General features: G+C 34.6%; 1 protein-coding gene across 1 annotated transcript in view; it reads left to right on the forward strand.

Moving 5' to 3' along the window:
- Smp_034000 (ubiquitously transcribed sex (X/Y) chromosome tetratricopeptide repeat protein-related) overlaps nucleotides 1-20,805 on the forward strand; it is a gene marked incomplete at its 5' end in the record, with an annotated part of 31,377 nt that extends 10,572 nt beyond the window's left edge. Inside the window, 10 exons of the mRNA XM_018793731.1 lie at nucleotides 4,089-4,222; nucleotides 10,529-10,837; nucleotides 11,823-12,081; nucleotides 12,733-12,799; nucleotides 13,421-13,679; nucleotides 15,742-15,885; nucleotides 16,703-17,025; nucleotides 17,822-17,948; nucleotides 19,509-19,676; nucleotides 20,297-20,805. Coding sequence (XP_018648214.1) covers nucleotides 4,089-4,222; nucleotides 10,529-10,837; nucleotides 11,823-12,081; nucleotides 12,733-12,799; nucleotides 13,421-13,679; nucleotides 15,742-15,885; nucleotides 16,703-17,025; nucleotides 17,822-17,948; nucleotides 19,509-19,676; nucleotides 20,297-20,332 — 1,826 coding nt within the window. The 3' untranslated portion in view covers nucleotides 20,333-20,805. The remainder of the gene's footprint in view (nucleotides 1-4,088; nucleotides 4,223-10,528; nucleotides 10,838-11,822; nucleotides 12,082-12,732; nucleotides 12,800-13,420; nucleotides 13,680-15,741; nucleotides 15,886-16,702; nucleotides 17,026-17,821; nucleotides 17,949-19,508; nucleotides 19,677-20,296) is intronic.
- Between the last annotated feature and the right edge of the window lie 2,963 nt (nucleotides 20,806-23,768).

Consider the following 23,768-nt stretch of genomic DNA (forward strand, 5'->3'; position numbering starts at 1 on the left):
CTTTCAACACTAAACTTCCTCTCTCGGCTTCCTCTTCAAGTATCACCATAACCAACGATTCTAGTGCGCAAAACACTGTCCCAGGTCTACTGAAACCACGGTCCAAACTACGCATTGGGGCCTTCAACGTACGCACCCTATATCGAATCGGCCAACAGGCCACCTTGGATGCAGAAAAACCACATTAAGAAGACCCATTAGAATTGAAATGAGGGACGACAAAGCCAAAAGTGAGTTCCAGGAACAACTGAGTTCACATCCAGGCAGTTCTCTAAACGAGGTTGACCCAGATGTTTCTTGGAAAGATATACGAGCAGCTGTGGAAACAGCAGTAACATCTATTAGTAATTTAAACCAAAGAGTTATAAAAAACCAATGGATTTCTTCCAAGTCTATTGCATTGATGGATTCTCGTAAACTCATCCCATCAGGCTCTGAACATGATGAAGAGCAAAAGCAAATCAAATCTAGGTCAACCAAAAGTCTGCGGGATGATAGTGAGCAGTTTTGGGCAACGAAAGCAAACGAAATGGAAAAGGCAGCGACTGCAGGCACCACCAGAGAGCTCCTCAGAATAACTAAAGAAAGAGGAATTAAGAAGCGAGACAATCTCGGAAAAAGACGGAACCCTTATCTGCTCTCAGCCCAGACGTTTAGAACGATGGGCGGAACACTTTAGGGAACAGTTTAGCTGGCTTTCAGCTACTCTACAATTACCCACCATTCCCGGACAGTCTGAATGGAACATTGAAGTAGGTCCCCCGACTCTAGCCGACATTCGAAGGGCTATAACTAATTTGAAACGAGGAAGAGCAGCTGGTCCAAATAGATTGGGTCCATATGTCTGAGTATGCACTGAGTAATATTCTAGTTAAAATCTGGGAGTTGTACGTAATCCCATCTGACTGGTTACAATCTCTGATTGTCCCAATATATAAGAAAGGGTCAAGATCACCCTGTGATAACCGTAGAGGGATTAGTTTGACTAATGTAGCATCTAAAATACTAGCCTCAATAATTATCAGGCGCCTAATTAAGACTTGTGAACTGCAAACACGAGAAAATCAGGCTGGTTTCAGACCTGGTCGTGGCTGTATCGACCACATATTCACTATTCGTCAGGTTTTAGAACACAGACATGTTTATCGGCGTTCGACAATGATAGTTTTTCTTGACTTGAAAGCAGCATTTGACTCTGTAGACCGAGAGGTTCTGTGGCAGTGTTTGTCATTGAAGGGTGTACCTCAGAAGTACATAAACCTTGTGGAGATTCTTTACTCGAACACTACCAGTCGAGTGAGAGCTTATGGCGAACTGTCATCTGATTTTACAACCTCAAGTGGTGTCAGACAAGGCTGTCCACTACGTCCATTTTTGTTTAACTTCATCATAGACCTACTGTTGGAAATAATGTTCTCGTCGACTGAATTTTCAGGAATTGATCTTCTACCAGGAGGTCCACTTATCGACTTAGAATACGCGGATGACATAGTCTTGTTCGGTGAAGACGCTGACGAAATTCGGAGTCTTCTGTTAGAACTGAGTAACAATGCCAGGATGTTTGGAATGCATTTTCACCCTCTAAATGTAAATTGTTACTTCAGGACTGGCCTGCGTCAACACCTGAACTAAGGATAGGGAGTGAAGTAGTCGAACGCGTCGAGAACTCCACTTATCCCGGAAGTCTGATCGGCCCTAATGGATTGGAATCTAATAAAATCTCAGCACGGATTCAAAAAGCTCGTTCGGCTTTTGCCAACTTACGTCACCTATGACGAAGGCGAGATATCCGTCTATCAATTAAGGGACGAGTATACTGCGCGGTAGTCTGTTCTGTTCTCTTTTGTGGCTGAGAAATGTGGCCATTAAGAGTAGAAGATACTCGTAAGTTACTAGTATTTGACCACAGATGCCTTAGAAATATTGCTCGCATCTGTTTGGATCACCAGTTAAGTATTAGTGAGGTTAGACGTAGGGTATTAGGGAATGATGGTAAAGCGGTTGATGAGGTTGTGAATCTTCATCGACTGAGATGGTTAGACCACGTGTTACGTATGCCTGAACACCGATTACGACGACGCTCAATGCTGGCTAGTATTGGGGTTGGTTGGAAAAGAGTTAGGTGCGGCGAAACCAAAGCGTGGCATCAATGCTTGAAGTCACTATCTTTTAGTCTGAGCCATGTTGATAGATGCAGACTACTTGGTTGGGTTCCGCGTGACTATCGTAACCAGTGGTTGATGATTCTATGTGACATGGCTGAGAATCGATCACAATGGCGTGGGTGTATACACTGTTTGTCTTCATTTAAACCGTAAGATTAAAATTGCTTCATATCTGCCTTTCTTCCTGTTCTATATCATTACATAAAATTTTTCTTTTATATATTACCACCATTAAATTAACTACTCTGAATTTGGTGTTCATCTTGTTGTGCTAATGAGATATGGGAACGTGGATCGATGCATATATGTGCCTGGTCCTACGTTTTAGCTGACTAACTGACTGACTTCTATTTATTTGTTCGTTTTCAAAGAAAGTTTACCTATATTTTGTCATGGTAACAAATCCCGATTACTCGAGGGTACAATAATGACTGAAATTATCATACATTAGTCTATTCAACTAAATTCATTTGACTAAGAAGACATAGGGTGATAAAATAAAACAGTATATGAAGATTAGTGTTCAGAATAACCAAAATTGAGGTTAGTTTTTTTTTAGAAAATTCGGGAGTTATTTGATATATTAACAACGCTCTTATGTAGTTATAAATGTAATTGTCAACTTGTGCTGTATGCTACTTAAGTCGACAGACATAAGTAGTATGTAACACTAATTGGAAGTGGAATGCCTGGTAGCAAAAGGTTGAGAAAATCGAATTGAAGAGAGAAGGGATGTAAACAGAGAGTAATTGTAATAAAAAACAGGAATGAAGGAACGGTGAAGTTTGTGAGAGACACTTGATGGAAGATGTGCAGATGAAGTATTTAATGTATGGTTTTCGTATTTTACGAAGACATTCTGTACTTTGTAGTAACTAATAAATTGGTATCCTCCATTTGACTTCTTAGTCCACTACAAAATTTCTGTTATTACGATAAAATTATAGAAGGGGTTTTGTGGAGATTTAGTATTTATTATAGTTGAAAGCGTGAGTCAATTGAAGCTAGGCCACCATGGAAAACCTGGACGGCCGTTTCATCCTATTATGGGACTCCTCAGCAGTGCGCATCCACGAACCCACTCTCGCGGGCGAGATTCGAACCCAGGACCTACCAGTCTCGAGCCGAAGCCCTTAACCGATAGACCACTGAGCTGGCATCCAACGGTGTTAATGTCTAACTTCAACTAGTGAGAAGCAGTGACCAGTGGAGTTCAAAACCACGTCTGTTGTGAGATAGGAACTCACTGAAGACAATTGGTGAATGGTTGCTCAACTTCGTGGATCAGTTGAAGTTAGACATTAACACGGTTGGATGCCAGCTCAGTGGTCTATCGGTTAAGGGCTTCGGCTCGAGACTGGTAGGTCCTGGGTTCGAATCTCGCTCGCGAGAGTGGGTTCGTGGATGCGCACTGCTGAGGAGTCCCATAATAGGACGAAACGGCCGTCCAGTGTTTCCAGGTTTTCCATGGTGGTCTAGATTCAATTGACTCACGCTTTCAACTATATTACGACAAAAGTTGGAAAATACCCATTTGCTCATCATTTTTCATAGGATGCTGTAATTAGTTTTGAGTTTATCTTTAAATTTGCTGTAATTTTCACTGGAGATATACAAAAAATACAAACTAAACATCAAGTTTTTGGCGCGCTAATGGGGTGGTTTTTTTGTGTCACGTGGTTAACTGATATTCATTGCCTTTTTGGGTAACTAATTCACTTTGTAAACGTTTTTTAAGATATTTATTTTGCCAAATCCATTTAGTATTTCGTTGTATTTGCTTAAAATGCTATCTTAGCGTCCTAAATATACTTATTTCGGTTATAACTTTGATACGTTTTGTTGTGGAATGTATTCCATGGACCATTAATTCATTTTGTTTCCACTTTTCATCCTACATCACCACATTGTTCCATATTTTAGGCCCAAATGAAACTGAAGGAAGTGATGAGTGTGGAGGGTCTATACCCAAAAGATCTCGTCATAGTGATTCATCCTCTTCAACACCTGTGCAACCGTTAAGCAACCAGCAACTTCAACTGTTACATTCCCTGCAGGTAAATTCATATATTGATTTTGAAGTATTTTGGTTTGTCACAAATTTTTTCTCACTACAGTTGTCGTTGGAATATATGCAGAACATTTTCAATCCCTTATTTTAGATGTGTTTTTAGAAAAGCCCATTGATTCAGGGTATTTATGGATATTTATTCCATCGAATAACAATTTACCTTTTTCAGAAATGTTTGGACAGTTCGCATTTCAAAGCTCTAAAAAATAAACATTTATAATTAGTTGGTTTTGTTCTGTATGTGTTATATTTCTCATCTAAACCATAGTTAGCATGTTTAACAATCCCTTGATTGTTCTGCATGCTATTCTGGGTACTTAATACTAGTTTTGGATGGTATAATAGCAAATCGGAATTTATAATTTTTGCAAATGATTAAGCATTCTTCTGAATTCTGGCTGATGTACCACAAAATGAATTTCAGAAAAAAATTGTATTTGTTTTATTTGTGTAACTCAGTAACCAAGTATAGTTTCATGCTTTGATGTAAAGTGGTTTGAAGTAGTCGGTAGGAAGCAATGAACTCAGGTTTCATGCCAGTTGGGACTTGTCAGCAAGACGTACCGTTGCTCATAGGTTCGGCTCTGGATTTAGTTATTTTTAAGTTGGTGCGAAATCGCTCGCAGTGAAATATTTAGATCTGTTCTTAATCTTTTTCCATATCCGAATTTATTATCATTCCATCGTTTTCTTTGTTCGATCTGATTCTTTCGTCTTAAGACATATCTCTTGTGTTTAGCTTCCCACTCCAGTGGATATCGCTGTTTCTTCTCTATTGCTTCGCATAATTTTATTTATACTGATATATAGAGTTGTAACATAGACCGGTATATATATTGGTGTCATGTCTAACCTAATCTGTCTTGAAATTCCTAGTTAAAGACATCAGTATGGCCCAATAATTTTTGTTGTAGTTTTCATTTTCGATGGATTTCCGACAGTTTTTCTAAAAATCTGTTTCTGTCTCACATCTAAACTACACTAACACAGCTTATTATTAAGAAAATTTGTTTTGTGTGTATTATACATATCTTTAACTCATGTTTAAGTCCTATTTTTTCCTAACACTCTGTACAGCTTAAGAACGTGACATTCCAAGAGTTTTAAAACGCGTGTAGAATTATAGTTCATGAAGTGTACACAAATCTTTTAAAAATATCTAATGGTACTTCGTGTTATAGTTTATTTGTGCATAGCTGTTTTATGCTATCATGAAGACAGAAGCATTAACAGTTCTTTTGTATGAACGTTCACATGGGACTAAATTTTTGTTTATCATTGGTGATCATAACTCTGTACGAAAAGATTTCACTTTGTACTGTTAATTAGATTTTTTTCTAATTTTAAGGCTCAGGGTAGTTGTCTAACTGCCTCACAACGTCAAACTCTTAGTAATTTGCAAAATCAAGCATTGAGATATCATCATTACAAACTTATACAAAATCAGAAACAATTGAAAACATGTAAATCGGGCAGTGATTTTACCGATGAGACAGTTTCAACTTCCGCTTCGACTGGACCATTTCACGGAGATACTTCTGTTACGACAGGTATTTCTAGTGCTGGCCGTAATCCATCCAGTGTAACTGGTGCAGATACAGTCGATTTGTTTCCCACTGAGGATGATGATTTAACCGCTGTTGTTGATAGTCCTGGATCGGGTAATTTGCCTGAAGAAGATTTAGGATTCTTGACGGATGACCTACTCGCTCAGTTAAATGGATCTGAAGCAGCTACTGGATTGGATCTTGTTGAGTTAGCTCTGTTTACTACTGGCTCTAGTGCTGGTGATCAGCGGCCTACAAGTAATAATGATAATAACCAAGGTTTAATAAATGAAAAATCTTGTCAGTCGAAATGTGGTGATTCTTCTACATCTGGTCCGACTTCTACAACTCCAACTAATCCACCAAAGACGAATTCTTTAAATACAGCCAAAAAGGATGAAATCGACATGAAAAGTTGCTTAACTCAAGAACTTGGTATTGACCCCCTTGTCAATTCTTCAAATAATTTATCTTCAGATCCTGTAGATTTGCATGCTTACTTAACCAAACCACTAAACCCACCAACTAGTATCACTGCAGCTTTGCATGTCAGTATGTCTTCTTCTCAAGTGAGCTATAGCCATCATATTTATTAATCTAATCATTAACGTTTTTTGTTCATACATGAAATATTAAACCGATATCAGTATTTTATACTAGTACAGATTGTTCATCAGTGTTGTATTTGTTGTCAATTTTCTATCTACATATTTTATTAGAGAACTCAACTGTAGGTATTACTTACTGCTTGTTTTAATATCTTTCATTGGTATTTGCTATACGCATTGTTATTTTAAACAATTATTTGAATAGCACTTGTACCGTTAGTTGATAAATAACTCAATTATTACAAATTCAGGTATGATATATGTGGCTGTTTTTGGGAATCAAGGTCTTCATCTGTGAATTTAGCCCGAAATGTAAAATTTTTCTCGGTTGCAGATGTGCTGTTTGAGCTTTATGTTTCGTACTGATGAATCAGCACCTCGGAAATTTCGAATACTTTATCGGTGAAACTATAAATCTATGGACGGGTCAGTCAGAAGCAAGCTAGCGATTTCTAGGTCACGGGGCCTATTTCAATACACTGTGCCCACATACGATAGATTTACAGTGGATTTCAAGTAGGACGTTATAGTTGAGTGGCTACAACGGGTGGGATTACTGAGTAGTTCGTTTATTTGCGACTGGTGTTTAAATGACCTTGACATTGTGCAAGCTATCGTGACGATGTTTTATTTTGATGTAATATATGTTGGAGGAAAAATTCTGCTAACACGGGATCTTTCCCACTCGGTTCCGGTTGACACTATGACAGATTACGATAATTGTTGTAAACTGGATAATAAAAGCACCAGTAACATTGACTGCAACCTTTTCAGATGTTACTAAAGCTTCGGCAATTCAGTGATAGAGATATACGTGATATGAAAATAACAAGCTTGAATCAGTCGTTTGGAGGAATCGGGAGGTCGTAGAAACAGTCACTAGAAAGCACAAATTCAATAGAGAAAAAAGTGTTAAAGAAGACTGCGTAAGTAACATTCCTTAATTATACTGAGCACATCTTTGGTATATATGATAAACCATCTCACAAGGGACACTTCTAGGACACGAGAAACAGATAGGCTACTATGATGATACCAGTTTTACGCGAGTATGTGCAACCGGGTACCACAACATACACTGACGACTGGAGAGCATCTCTATACCTATCTAAACTTGGTTCCGTATATCGTATCATCGTTCACAATTGACATTTCGTAGATCCCACCGCGAGAGTACACACCATTATTATAGAAGCAATGTGGTCGAGGCCTTATCATGGCTCCAGAGGTCGAGTGTTATGGAGTCGCATGGATGAGCTCCCGTACTGTATGATTTCAGGACTGTAGAGCCTCTTTCTAACTTTGAAAAGATTTTAAACCATGTTAAAGAAGTGTATCCACTCTAATATTTTAGTTTTATATTATATAAAATAAAGAATATATTATATTATTATTATTATTATATTATAAATAAAGAATATATATTATATATTCTTCTATGCCGACTGTTTCCTGATTGACTGAAATTTCTCAAGTTCACTTAAAGTCATTCCTAGATTATAGTATCGCCTATGTTTTGATGAAACTAGATTCTTAAACCGTACATAAGTGGCATAACTTCATTCTTGTTACCTAATATCTGATCATTATTCTCAGTATATTGAATTCCACTCTCTCTAGTCTAAAACGTTAGTTATTTGCCTTTGCCCTTCTCTACACAATAGCATTTTCAACTACATTTCAGAGTTACAAATATCTTGCAGTTCATACTTATAAACTAAAGTAGCTCACACTGATATGGCGTTCGATTTTCCTTGTGTACGTTACATTACAGAAAAGTAGCTAATTAATCCTATTTGATTACGTCAGATCACTTTTATGGAAGTGTATTAATGAACGAATAATATCATTCGTAACTTTATTTATTTATTTGAACACATAAATATTGGTACAAGGTGGTACCAGATATATATGTGCCACACAATAACAATAAGAATAGGAAGAGAAAAGTGGTTCAGTGCATATAAGAAAGAAGAAAAAAGAGAAAAAAAGAAGGGACAACAAGAACCACAGAGTGTATGTTAGTATAATGATAAGAGTGATAATGGGGGAAACAGAAATGTACAACCAGAAGATCTCTTTCAGTTAAGGAATTTATGACCACTCTTTATGAAGAAAGTAAAAGGTTACAGCAGGATCGTCACTGGCTTCTATTTTTAACCATATCTGATAACGTCTCTAGCCACTGTGTTGCACCACCTCTTGGACCCCAACCAGGGAGTCGTGAAGGACCAACAGAAGCCAGCCCTTTGCATATTTCTTTCATACCACGACATCATGTCATACACTGACCACCTCTCCGCTTTCTCCAACCAGTCCCAGCGTCGGCATATAACGCACGACATGGAATTCTCTGGGACGACATTCGTAGAACATGTCCAAGCCACTGAAGTCGATGTTTCAAGATGGTGACACCTATTGAATTATCGTCAACGAGCCCGAACACACGGTGCCAAACTTCTGCATTACTAACATGGTATTGCCACTGGATGTCAGCAATCCTTCGCAGACAACAATGATCAAACACAGAGAGACGTCTAACATCCTCAACTCGAAGAGGCCAGGTTTCACAAGCATAGAGCAAAACTGCTCTCACCGATGCGTTGTAGATCCGACCTTTTACAGCCAGACTAACATCACGAAGGCGCCAAAGATGGCGCAGAATGCCATAAGCCACTCTGGCTTTCACTATACGTGCATCGATCTCATCACTCACACCACCACCAGCACTTATGCAGCTACCTAGATATACGAACTTCTTGACTACTTCAATCTGCTCAACATCCAGGGTGAGTACAGGATTAGAATCCTGTCAGTCTTGTAGGAGTACTTTGCACTTGGAGGGTGCAAAGTACATACCGTAACTGGGGACACTGATTGCCAACTGATTAAGTGCGGATTGCATGCCTTGGGCATTATCGCACAGTAAAACAATATCATCCACATACTCAAGGTCGAGAAGTCTTTCTCCAGGCAGCAGAATCACACTGCCATTACTTACATCCATCAGAGCTGTTTCCAGAATGTCATCGATGGCAACGTTGAGGAGGATTGGTGAGATTGGGCAACCCTGCCTAACCCCACTGCTTGAATGGAACAATGGAGAGAGGTGGTTGTATGCCCTCACTCTGTCTGAGGTGTTTGTATATAGAGCTTTCAAGATGTTAATTAACTTCTCAGACACACCCTTCTTCAATAGACAATCCTAGAGGACAGTCCTGTCCAACGAATCGAAGGCAGCCCTGATATCAAGAAACACTACGATTGTTGGCCTGTGATAAGTATGACGGTGTTCTAACATTTGGCGGAGGGTGAAGATATGGTCAACACATCCTTGACCAGAACGAAAATCAGCCTGCTCCTCGCAAGTCAATCTTTCTCGGGTTTTAAACAACTTACGAAGAATGACAGAAGCCAACAGTTTGGATGCAATCGGAAGTAAACTTATCCCCCGATAGTTGTTACAGGAACGACATGAACCCTTTCTAAAGATAGGGATGACTATCGACTCATTCCATGATGTCGGAACACTCTCTGGTTCCCGAACCTTTGTAAACAACGTGGTCAATCCCTTAACTAGAAAGTCACCATCATCTTTAAAAGGAGCCCGGGGGTAAGTCATCTGGGCCCGGTGATTTGTGGTGTATCAAGAGTTGGAGTTCCTTAAAGACTTCCGCCTTATTTAGTGAGTCAGTCGTCACAGGCCATGGAGAGCAGGACAGTCTGATCGATGTTGCCGGAGCAGTAGGCCAGTTGAACTGCCCTTCGAAGAACTCTGTACATCGTCCAAGACGTTGATGGATGTTAATTATTGGCATCCCGTCATCCTCACAGATTGTTTCGCTCACACCAGACTTCTTGCTGCCAGCGGCTGCAAGAAGTAACTTTGCGAATAGGAATGCCTTAACTTCTGCGAAACCTACGGTAGTTGTTATATAGCACCAGCGCTTGAGAATAGAAAAATGTCCACCTACCTAAGTGAATTTATTCTACTGAAGTATAAGTAAACCTGGTGATCATATAAAAAGCATATACAACTTAATGGGAACCTGTATAGAACTTACATAATAATTTGTTGTGCTCCAAATAATTTCATTGTTTATCCTCATTCTCTAATTAAGATGATGTTTATTTTAGATCCTATCTTCACTTCGTGGCCTTGGTCATTCAGGTGGACCTTGGTGGCCTGGCTTACTACCAGAAGGTAGTCCTATCCCGAAACCTCCTGCAAAGCCGTATCCACCGCCTCCTAAAGATAAGCTGCTGCCTCCCACACCTAGTGTTTATTTGGAAAATCGCAATGATGCTCATTCACCTGAATTAATGCGCTACTGTTTTACACAACCAGTAGTTGTAATACGTGGTTTGGCTGCTGCTTTGCGCCTGGATTTAGGTTTATTTTCTACTAAATCATTGGTTGAATCCAACCCAGAACATCGAGTTGAAGTAAGTTGGTGGCATTTATGTTAGTGCTTATTGTAATTCAGCCGGTTAGTTTTGATTAATTAACTATGAATGTAGTTACTTTTGTTTAACTTTCTCAGAAAATAACCTCATCTAATTTAGTTCTAAGAAATTAGTTTATTTCTCCTTTTTCATTTGAAAACATTCTTTTCTAACCGATTATTCATCATGTTCCTGTCTATTATGGCAATTTGTGTTGATCAATTTTCGAGATGAATTGTTACGAATATGGGTTTTATTCAGGGTATTCTAATTAATTCCACTAGAAACAATTAACCACTTTTTTATACTTGGGGTAATCAGTTACTCAACATCTTAGCTACGATATGTACGTTGAACATTAGTTCTTCGTTATTATTGGTGCCAATAATTATTTATTGGTTTTTATCCACCTGGTTACACAGCTATAAAATACAAAACTCACTGACTAGTATATTGAATTCTTAAAGTTTATTTAGATTGTTTAAATAAACATTTGATGGTGTTTCCTTAAACTTATTATTTGTTATCAGTATAGGGTTGTGGAGATTGTTGAGTTTTGCTTGAGATCATGAGTGGATTAATGTTAGACCACCATTGAAAACCCGGAAGCACTGGACAATCATTCCTTCCTAGTATGGGACTCCGCAGCCGTGCGAATCCACAATCCCTCACTCTGGATTTTTTGTTGCCTTCAACTGTCAAATAGTTATTATTTTTGTTACATGAAAAAGCTTTTCATAGTGCATTGATTTCAACAAGATAACATCTCTGAAGTCGGTTTATTTAAAAGACTTGATACTATTATGGCCAAGAACTCTACACCATTAGTTTTTAAGCATTTGAAATAGCAAATTACCTTTATTCAAAAAGTGACTTTTAAGTTGACGCTATTTTATTTTGAAAGGATCTTGTTTTCACTTTTGCATGAACAATACTCCCACTTTTTTCAACTGCACTACTTATATATTTATATACATATACCCAGGTACGAACCCAACGTCTTCAATCGCCTGATCAGAACCTTGATTCGCAAGGACGTACTGTATGGCTTTGTGAATCACCGAAAACTACCACAACAATTGCTAAATATGGTGCTTATCAAGCTGCTTCATTTATTGAAGCAATGAAAGAAGAGAAAATTGTGAATTTTTCCGGCAGTGCACCAGTTACTTCGACTCCAACATCTAACACAATATCCGCTATATCAGTGGACACAAAATCGTCTACTGGTAACTTATCAAATGGTATGACAAGTGTAAAATTTCCTAATTGATATAAATTATGTTTTTAAATAGAAACAGAATACCAGTTTTAATTTAAACTCTCTTTGTATCCTCTATGTCAAAGGTTCTATTCATGTCAACTAATTGTTTATGTTGGAAAATCGTACCATGGCGGTGGTACTTTATTAGCTGACAAGATTCAAGATCAAAAAGTTGTGAAATAAAATAATACAATTGATAAAATATTCTTCGTAAGAATTTCACCCGGTTTTATAATTATTTTCTTGATAGAGTCGTTTCATGATAGGTAATAGATCACTTTTGTAAGCATTTGAACATCTGCTAGTTCGGTTTCGTTAGCATAGTGCTGTTACAGATCACTCTTAATAGTGGTAGAGTAAGTATTTATTTGAGTGTGCGGGGAAAATCCTCGTGAAACTATGTCTGTTGTTTGGTTTACTTATGTCTTCGTAGGTAAAGACTGTATGTTATACCTCAGGATGTGGTATAATAAAGTGTCCATATGATTCTGCGAGTTATCATTACTACCGTAATTATTTTCAATATCATGCTTGGGATATTTAACATTCAATATAAGTTTTTTGAAATTTTTTATGGTATATTATTATAGCCAGCCTACTTTATTCATTGTCTCTATTTCCCATCGATTAGCTGTAACGGGAAGTGGACGGAAGAATTCTACTCATTGGTCTAGCGAATCGACAAATTCAGAATTAAAGTAAGCGTTTTAATGATTTAATTTGATACTTTTTCAATTATTTGCGCGAATAATTTTAGATAAGTTTTAACATATTGAACATTACTAACTCAAACTATATGCATTAGAGCGTTATGTAACATGTAGAATGTTTCATGTATTCTTTTTAATATAATTTAATGTGATAAAGTTATTAAATCTTTTAATTCAACTAGCTACTTTCGTATATTCTTTTTATTTTGAATGAAATGTAGGCTATGGAATATCAGGGAACTGTTTTTCCTCGCATTTCTATAAGCGTTGTCATTTTTTTCTAAGTTTAAAATGAATCCTCCAGTAAACTGTTGTCAGTATATTTTCCATTTCACTTGAATATTTAGCGGTTGTATTTCATTGTATTTATTATTTTTTGTTGTTGGTTTATTTGACTGATCCAATTTCAGAAAATTAATTGGTGACATAGAAAAACAGTCACAAAGTTTTATGTAAGGAATAAACGTTAAATAAATAAATGAAAGTATATTTCATTATTGACTTATACTTGATCTGCAAGTTAAGCATTTGAGTACATGATATCTGTTGATTAGTTTTTTTTAAAGATTTACTTTTATCCTGTTTGTTTTTCCTACAAAATCTTACTAGCGTAAATCAACCTCATCCTGTGGGAAGTAAATTATCTGGTGATGAAAATAATTCATTATCAAATCAACAGAATAGTGGACGATTAAAATTAATACGTTTTGGAACAAATTGTGATCTTTCAGATCAGAAAAAATGGTTACCTCAACTTCATGAACTTACTAAATTGCCTATATTTGTTCGAGTTGTAAGTGCTTTCAACATGCTTAGTCATGTGGGCTATCCACTTTTAGGATTGAATACTGTTCAACTTTATTTGAAAGTAAGAAAAATCTTTTTATTGATTCATTAGTAAATATGTAAAGGCTTAGTTCTATATAAAAATAAAAAGTATGTTTTCGTGAAAGGTACTTAACATAACACTGGTACATCAACAACAATTACTATCACTAATAATTTAAGTAACAATAATATCAATCACAATTCAGGCGAAAATGAGACTGAATTACATTACATTTCAACGAAACTACTGCATGGAAATAATATGCATAAAATCAGGCTGGGTACGAGAGTATTGGTATTTCAAACAATTGAGTGCCATTATCTGTAGGACCCTATATGTGATTTATTGATGAGATAAACTGGTGTCGACTCAAAAAGCATCTTCTATTCCTCAGCTTTTTCACAAATTGATTGGTAAATATGGTGTCTTTATAACAAATTGGTTAAAACCAGGTTATTTGTCGCTAGTTACTTGGATGCGATGAATTTGTTTTCTGATATTTGCCAGTTACGACTGCTGTTTTCATCTTACCTGGGATATTCATCCACTAGATCTATGTAATCATGATATAATTAGACAGTTATATCTGGGTAAAACGGTGGTACAGAAACATTTTTGTTAAATGTCTCATGAACGTAAATTGTAAGTTAGTTGGATTTCACATACAAAATTCCAAATGATTTTCGATTACAATACTAATGTGCCACAATAATGAAATTACGATCTACTGGCAGTGTCGTCAGCGTTAGTCGTCTGCATTTTGATCAGGAATAGTTGAACCTATCATAATATGTAACGTTGGTTCTGTCTGGACCTGTTAGCCAATACCTTAATTTTAATTTATCGGATTTCGTACGTGAAGATGCTTGTATACAAATGTAAGTTGGTCCGTACAAAGCTCTTAAGATTGTGAAGTATATTATCTATTGATCATACATAAAATTAAAATGATGCTGATTTTAAGTAGAGATGGATGGTAGCTAGCAGTGAATCCACGAGGCGCGTTTCGTCCTATTTGAAACTCGTCGGCTGGATGTACCTGGACCCCAGAGTTAATGTTCACTCTGGGGATTGATTGTTTGAATCTTCTATTCATGGTGTTGTCATTTCTCACGTCTATTAGTTTTTTTGGATAATGATTAACTTTCTAAGTATCAAAAGATTTAAATAAGCAATCAATGTACTTACAGTCCAAATGCTTTTAAATCTTCAAAATCAAATATTATTTTTGATCCTCGTATATTATAACTACACTGCTCATGAGTAAATAGAATTTTTTTTCCTTTTCTTGTACTTTATCCGTTAAACTAGCTGTTCATAAATTGTTTACTTATTCAATTGACACAATTTAATTGAGCAGTAATTTGTGTGACTGACTGCGTTGAGAATTGATTGTTGTTGTTGTTGTTGAGTTTATTATCTTAATTTTGAGTTTTGAATCACGTTAACAATTATTTGTTGTAGAGGCATTCGGTCTTCTGTATATTTCCGTATATATCAGGGAAACCAAGACCCTCTTTTTGACTTTAACCAACCTCGGATGCATTATCCCAGTAAATTCAACGATACTCATAAGCTTCCTGAATTGAGTGGTAACTGTTGAGTTTTCATTTGGAACATGAGGTTATTGTTTTTAAGTTAACTATCTCGGCAAACTATATACGGCTGTTCTCCCTCCATATTGACTACCTTATTTAATCGCGGTCATTGATCATCCACATTTTCCAGCCAACCACTAATTAATCCTAAAGTATACTCAGTTCGGTTGTGATCCTGGGTACTACAAGTTTGCTTGCATCACTTGGTGAAACTACGTTGTTCTTACCGTCTTTTCTACAGGTTTCTGGCTTCTGTGTTCCCATGTTTTTCCCATACTTTACAGTCACTAATTTCTTTACTGTTCCTAAATTTTAAGAGCTTGTTTTTCACATTTAAAGTCAACAAACGGTATTTTCATTGTAAAGATTAAAAAATCTCGATTTTAAAGTAAGTGAACTACCTCTTATGCTCAGCTTTACCATCATGATGATGGTGTTGGTGTAAGCGATTTTTATTTTTACAACTGAAAATTAAGCAAACGATTCTTTTTAAATCATTTCAGGTCCCTGGTTCTCGTACTCCTGGTCATCAAGAAAATAATAATTTCTGTGCTGTTAATATTAATATCGGTCCAGGCGATTGTGAATGGTTTTCCGTACCGGAGCAATATTGGGGAGCTATTCATAATTTATGTGAAAAGAATAATGTGAGTTTTAATTTCACTGATTATTTACTAGAATTATCTTTAAACTAAAGACTTAATATTTTGGATAATTTTAGGAAATAATCGTCAAAAACTTTAGGTAATATTATGATATAATGTGGATTAGAATAGTGGAGATACAAAAATTATTTACATTTCTTTTAAATGTATCTTTTCTAATCTTTTTCTCCATATACTGATATCATTAATGGTGGTTTTAATCCCCCTATTTCTCTCGATTAACTATTTCCGTACTTTAATTAAAAAAATTATTGTCGTAGGCTCTGTTGGAAAGTTGTAAATTATACTTTTATTTATTCTGTAAGTGTTGATTCAGTAAAATTTCTGTAAGGTTGAAAATTTGTTCGTATTGGAAGATACTTATTAGACGTTTGTGTAGTTTATGGTTTTCATGATGATGTTTTATAAATCAAAACTTGTAAATCAATTTTATTTTCTTCACAAATAGCAGAATAGGCTATATCATAAAAAATATCCAAGTAATTGTATTAGCCACAAGACATTCAGAAAAATACTGTTTATTGTTTTATGTCTGTCATCTTTTTATATCTCCTTCACTTAGCTGTTTCAAGTAAGTCCATTTAAAGCGATATACTATTGAAGTGAAATCAAAAGAGTCGAAGAAATGTTGACTCACTTTTATTTCTTTGATTAGGTCTGTGTTAACTTGATTATAGGGTATATTTAATAGTGGTATTATTTTTTATCTGATCTGGAAATTGCACTTGTTGAATTATGAAATTGGCCTGTCATATCAATAATAATTTAAACTGATTATTATTTTAAATTATATGTTCAGGTTGATTATCTAACTGGTTCTTGGTGGCCAGATCTAGAAACATTGTACAAGGAAGAGATACCAGTTTACAGGTTCATTCAAAGACCTGGAGATTTGGTATGGATCAATGCAGGTACAGTTCATTGGGTACAAGCTATTGGTTGGTGTAACAATATAGCATGGAATGTTGGCTGTATGACTGCTCGACAATATCAACTAGCCGTTGAACGTTATGAATTCAACCGTTTACGTGGGGTTAAATCTGTTGTACCTATGACACATCTTAGTTGGCAGTTGGCTAAAAATATAAAAATATCAGATCCGGGATTGTTTGAATTAATCAAGTAATTATCTGTACTATTAATCTTTTTGTACGTTTATATTCCATGCTTTATTTAGTTCTAGAGGCTGTAGGTATTTTCTTCATGTTAGTGATGTAGGTTCAGTGCATAACGTCTTTTTTAAATAAGTTATATAAATATTGAAGCTTCAGCTAACGTTAAACTAAATGTATAGAGAGAAAACTTAATCCTTTGAATTACTTTTTTCTCATTTTTGAAGTTTATGCGTCTGTTGTAAGCATCAATGAAAGATTGGTTAAACACAATCTATATTTCTATCTTATTGCCTTTTTTTAATGAGGATCAATGTAGAAATTTCTTCAATTTACCATTATAGTCTCATTGACATAAAGTACTTCTAAAAAATTGTTAAATTGTATTCACTAGGATATAAACGTAGAACTTTATGACTTCCAAGCAGTACAATAAACAGCCAATGACATTAACGTGAAACTAAAGTCAGCCGTGAAAAAAGTATTAGGATCAACAAGAGGCTTACAAAACAATAAAATTCTTATATTTATTACATGTCGTGGGGATAAACCTGTGTTGCTTGAATTGATTATCATCTGTCTTTAATATAGTCTCTACAGTCTTGTAAATAGTAGCTAAGTTTTCTACGTGTTATATTCAGTGGATCACCTCATAGATTTTTAGTGCACCTTAGTTTGGCGGGTTTCCCAATTCATATAGTCATCCATTACTGTTCACTCTAGCCAAGATTGTCTAGTTTTGATTATTATTTACTTCCTTTATCGATAAAACTACATTTTTTAGATATTAATTATCCTACTTTCAGGCATACATTGCTTCGTAGTTTTATTCAATCTCAGTTGACTACTGATTTTTTGGAGAAGATGAATTTAACTATTAAACATCACGGAAAAAGATCTGATGATATTGCTCATTCCTGTCATGATTGTGAGGTTAGCGAAATTGTTTTTGATTTATTATCCCATAATATTTTGCTAAATATAAAGTGTTTAGAAGAGTTGATAGATTAATTTATTTCTTACCAACTTACTAGAGAAGTTAATATAGTAGTCTAATAAAAAAAGATAATACTGTACACTCTGTATTGAAAGCATTAAGTAATAGGTGTTTTCGTTCACAAACAGAATACTTCTATTCATGTAACTATTCAATATGAAAGCTAAATACAACTCAAATTAATGGTTTCTAGTTTGATCGGATTGTTTCAAAGTGTCATTTTTCATCATTCATTTCTGCTGTGTATTTCATTCAATAATTATGGTACACATTGAATTGTAATTGGTAAATAATACGTAATGTAATGGAACACTTGCTATCTAAAGATTATATTGTTTAACAAATTATTATTATTATATTATAATTCGGAATTCAAATTTATTCTTTACATTTTCATAAATTCAGTGGAATTTTGTCCATTTATTTTATTTCATTCCATTCAGTTTATTTATCCCTTGTTTTGTTGTGTTCTACACTTAATACAGAATTGCATAAAATATTCGTTTTTACAAACTAATTACTATTAAGCCTATGGTTTGAGGTTATTAGAAAGACAATATATAACTAACACATTGTAGAGTTAAAGCTAACTCTTCGATCTCTCCAAGAAAACTGTTTATTGACACTTCACTTAATAAGTTTTGTGCATAAAATGTATTAGCTAAACAATAACTGATTATTTTCTCAAAATGAAATTTATTAGCTTAATGGTTTTGTTTTGTTTTTATAATGAAAACCATCAAAGCTTGTTATGTCCTTAGCTTATACGATTGCCAAATTTAGATACACGGACTTATACGACGAACAAAAGATGCATACACGTGAGCGAACGACCTAGAGTCCCGATTAGCCCTTTTCCCTTCCTGTTAAGTCCAGAGCACCAATCGCAGCCTCCACGGTATGAATCATATATTTCAAACATACTGGGTTTATACACAAGCTAATCAGACCACATCATAGCATAAAATAGAAAATAACATTTGTACAAGATCTAGCCAAAAAAAGGCTGTGATTATGGAAGACTGTAATTAATAAACGGATCATAATTTAAGAATGGTAAATCGTATAATAATAGCCTATAGATTAAAATAAAGCTTATAATAAGAGTATGAATCCGAAAATGTTCAGTAATTTAGTATAAATTTCATAATAATTCTACTTGATTATCATACTCTTAATGGTTCACAATTTCTTGTTTAAATGAATTCATTAAAATCATGTAAATAATTAATTTCATTTCAATGGACCCTATTGAATATTCATTAATTTTCTTCTTTTATTTATTCATAAACGTTCAAATGAGAACATAACCAGTGTCGAATTATTTGAGTAAAAAAAAAACAAAAAAAAGATTCGGTTTTTTATATTAATTTCTCTTTTTTTCTTAAGTAACCTTCACAAATTATACTAAACTAATTGATTGTTATGATTACCGTCAAATATATTATATTGACATTAGATTATTGGTATTTGTATTATTATTATTTTCCTTTCAGATTGAAGTATTCAATATTTTATTCGTTTTATCTCAAGATAAAAAATTGGTTGTTAGATGTTTAGATTGTGCACGTCGTATGGATTCTACTTTAAAAACATTCATTATCCTATCCGAGTATCATATTCATGAATTGGCTGAAATTTTTGACAAATTTCAACTTCAAACTGTAAGATTTACTTGCTTCTATTAATTGTTATTATTATTAAATATTAAATAATCTGAAAACGATTTAGTAAAATGTCTGCTCCTTAACCGTGTTATTACTTTTGCCTTGTCAATCATCACGTGACCGAAATTGCCAATCAACATACCAACTTATATAACCTTGTTCCTGTGCTAAACACGTTAAAATAGCACTAACAGCGTTGTGTCAACTCTGAGTCCTTATCTGTTTTTCTTGCCTAGCCCTACTCGTTTGAGTCCAGAACACAATCTCAGCTTCCACTGTATGGATCATATATTTCAGACATGCGTAGTCTATGTACAAGTAAATCAGACCGCATCACACCATCAAATAAAAATTATACAAGATCAAGCCAAAAGAGGCTTTGAGTGTGTAAGACTGTAATTAATAGATTGAGAATAACTTGAGAATAGTAAATTGTATAATAATAGCCGATAGACTGTTTTATATATATATATATATATATATATATATATATATATATATATATATTACAGTCTATGTATAGTTTCCGGAAGTTACCCATGATTTAATCATTTTAGTATACAACAAACCTGTTTTTTGTACTTTTCATCTTTCTTTTCTTTTTTAAATTGTTACAGCAACCTATCACAGCTTATCCAGTGGGAAAAACTTAATCTACTTACATTACTATGAATTGATGTGTACATATTGTTATTACTGAATAGTAAATGGAGCACATTTTCACTTTTGTGTAATATACACCACCAGAATGAGACATTCACATTTACACATTTTTCATTGTTATTCGTTGTTGTGACATTGCATTGAAAATTTTCTGTGGTCATTAATTTGTATAATATAACAAATTTTCAAGTTAGAAATTAACCACTCAAGTAATCAACTTCTTAATGTATTTTCATTTCCTTATGTATGGTTAATTTCTTCAATTCTTTAAATGTTCCCTCGTATTTTGTAAGATTTCAGTACTAATTCCAAAAAACAAACAACACCTCTACTTGTCTAACAAAATATATTGTACGTTAAAGTTTCTTTTTACTGTTTGTTAACTGTATAATCACTATTTCGATATTTCTCTTTTTGCATCATTTCTTTTTAAATAAAAAATAAAAACCCAGTTTTACAGTTCAGAAAAAAATTTCCTTTTTGTTTTAAATTACTGCTATTCATTACTATTCAGAGTTTATTGATACGTTGAATGATAATATAATGCAAAATATTTAAGGAAAAATCAAACCTTCCTTTTGTACAAGAATTAATTTATGGTACAAAAGGTGCATAAATCTTGAATAAAATACTAACTTAATGTGAAACAATCATTTTCAAGTCTATACATATTATATTTATACAAATCCCTGCTGTGCAATTAAAAACCAAATATTCACATATATAGTTACGATCATTGAAATGGCTCATGTCATATTAATACAATTAATTTTCATTGTACAAATTCACATGATCATCTCTACCTTAGTTTGGCTACAAGAAACTATTACAGTGTAACAAAACTAAGCTCTCCAAATAATAGTTATTAAAAACATCTGTTAAGTGGTTACAAAAAATAAACTATTCACTCTCTACTTTATCACTTGTGAGTGATTATATCAAATCTCGTTTCTTACTATATAGCTGTTTCATGCATATCACATAGCACTTCACATTAAAAATATCATTCAATGATACACTACACCCTTCTTGTCTATGTTATGACAATAAGCTTATTTTCACAGAAATGTTGATTAGTTTGTCGAATAACCGTAATGTCATTCAAATGCAAAGGACACATGATTAGTATGTCTTTCCCCATTATGATGATGATGATTTCACTGATACGCGAATTACATGAATTCTTAACACTCATGATTTTCTACATGAAAAGAGAAACAATTATCTGATTAATGTGTGTATACCCTCAAATGCTTGTGATCGATAGAAGGTTTCAGTCGAGTGAATGATTTTTCATAGATGGAAATCAGATGAAGAAATAAAGAAAACAAGGGAATACTATACAATGATTTTATTGAACTTTGGCATTCTTCAACAGTACATACCCACAAAGATTGTGTTTATCCACGAGGATGATATAGTGGAGTCAACTAGTTCACAACTTTCGTTCAATTACAATATAATGCAATTGGTGTCAGGTAGTATTGTCAAACAACTATTTCCTACACAACTCATCTGATTGTACTGTTGAAAGCTCCCAGTCAAAACTTCATGAAATTCACCTTCACTCTAGTCCCTGATCACCTCTCGACTGTTGTCGGTTAGTGTGGAAAGTGAAGAGATTGATTGAGGAGTTGTGGGTACGTAGTCCATTTGTGTGCAGGTTTATCAAAGTGTATCCGTTTGACAGAAATCGTCGAGACTGTTGTGAAGCTCTTAGATAATTAGGAATACTATATTGAGATCCCTCATCACTGAACCAATCAGATAGCACAATGTTTAAATCGTTTGATACGAAACATCCTGAAATGTGAGTGACCAAACCGAACTTATCTGGTATTCGACGATATTTCCAAATCGGTCAATAGATTTCAGTAAGTAGTGCGTGTCATGTAGAATGTCAGTTGCCACGCTTTTGGTTGAGTTACGTTGAGTTGATTTCAACTTGAAAGTTCGGAAAACCATCTTCTATTGTACCGAATTTAAGACAGACGGTCTACACACAAAATGAAATGAGAGGAAATCACGTGAACAACTTGATTGCATTCACACCACCAATTAATTGAATTGTAATCACACATTACGTGGAGAAATGGAGATTACGTGGAGAAATGGAGACAGATCTGAGAAGAATGAACAACAATGAGGTAGAAGAAGAAGAAGAAGAAGAAGAAAGGAAGGCACAGGACAGAGTGTGTTGGAGAATACTGGTCTGCTGTCTATGCTCCATTGGGAGTAACAGGCATAAGGAAGTAATTAAGTAAGTAACCTCACCAATATGAACTGTTACGTGTTTGAGAGTAGTGCAACCCACATCTCACAGTGGTGAGGATCAGGAAGACATTTAGTCATAGAAATGAGATTTCCAATTTTTCACGAGTAAATAAACCTAAACACTAACATTCGTTACACAATATACTATTTTGTCAAGTCTTTTTATCAATTGTTGGATGTAAATCTGTAAACAGTGTGACAAACAATTAGGGCAAAACAAATCACATTTCATCTAATTCTGTTTAGTGTTTTACATGAAACAACACAATTAATTGGCCCTGTGATTGTTTGAATGACACCCTAAATTGATTATTGATTGTATCTTATATGTGGTCATTTAATTGTAAATGGAGTTTTCTTTTTGCTAATCATTTCCGAAAGTTGTTGTAATACGCCTAATTCTAGTTATTGGTGTGTGTTGAGTTTATTCGTTTTAGGTTTCTTTTTATTCACATTTTCGTATAGTATACTGATACTATTATCCACTTGCTGTAAATTAGCTGATAAACATAATGCAATGTTAGGAAAACACGTTTAGCATCTACAGTTTTCGTTTATGTTAGTTAGTGGAATTAATTTTTATAAACACTGCTAATTTCACCATAATTTAGATCAAATTCATATTCCACCGATTTCGCAAACAGTTTTTGGCGTATGTAAGTAAACACCTAATTAATCATGCTTAAGTGATCAGGTTTCGACGTCATTTTAGTCTCATGGGAAGAGAATCAGTAATTCATTTGCCAGTGATGTATAATTATAAAGTTTATCAATCCTTCCTACACTAAAATATAGCTTCCTAACCCACTCTCTCCAGAGTATTCGATTTACTCACACAGGGAAATCAATTAGCTGTTTTAAAATAATTGCAGATTCATCATCCAAAAGAATGAAATCATTAATTCAGATGTAGATTGCTTCCCCTTAATTAATTGATTCGACACTTGATCATATTATGAGCTATAAAAAGTCAGAGATTGTTGTTGGTTTATAATCAGGCTGACAGATTTCAGCCACAATAACTATTTGTAATGTAGTCACAAAATATGGTTTACTTTTATATAGCAATACTAAATAGTTTTTGAATATTTCCCAGTGAAAATGGAATAATTCGATATGTTCATTCTTCTAAACACTCAGTCTGTCAGCTAC

This window comes from Schistosoma mansoni, chromosome 1, assembly GCF_000237925.1.
Source record: "Schistosoma mansoni strain Puerto Rico chromosome 1, complete genome".
NCBI lineage: Eukaryota > Metazoa > Platyhelminthes > Trematoda > Strigeidida > Schistosomatidae > Schistosoma > Schistosoma mansoni.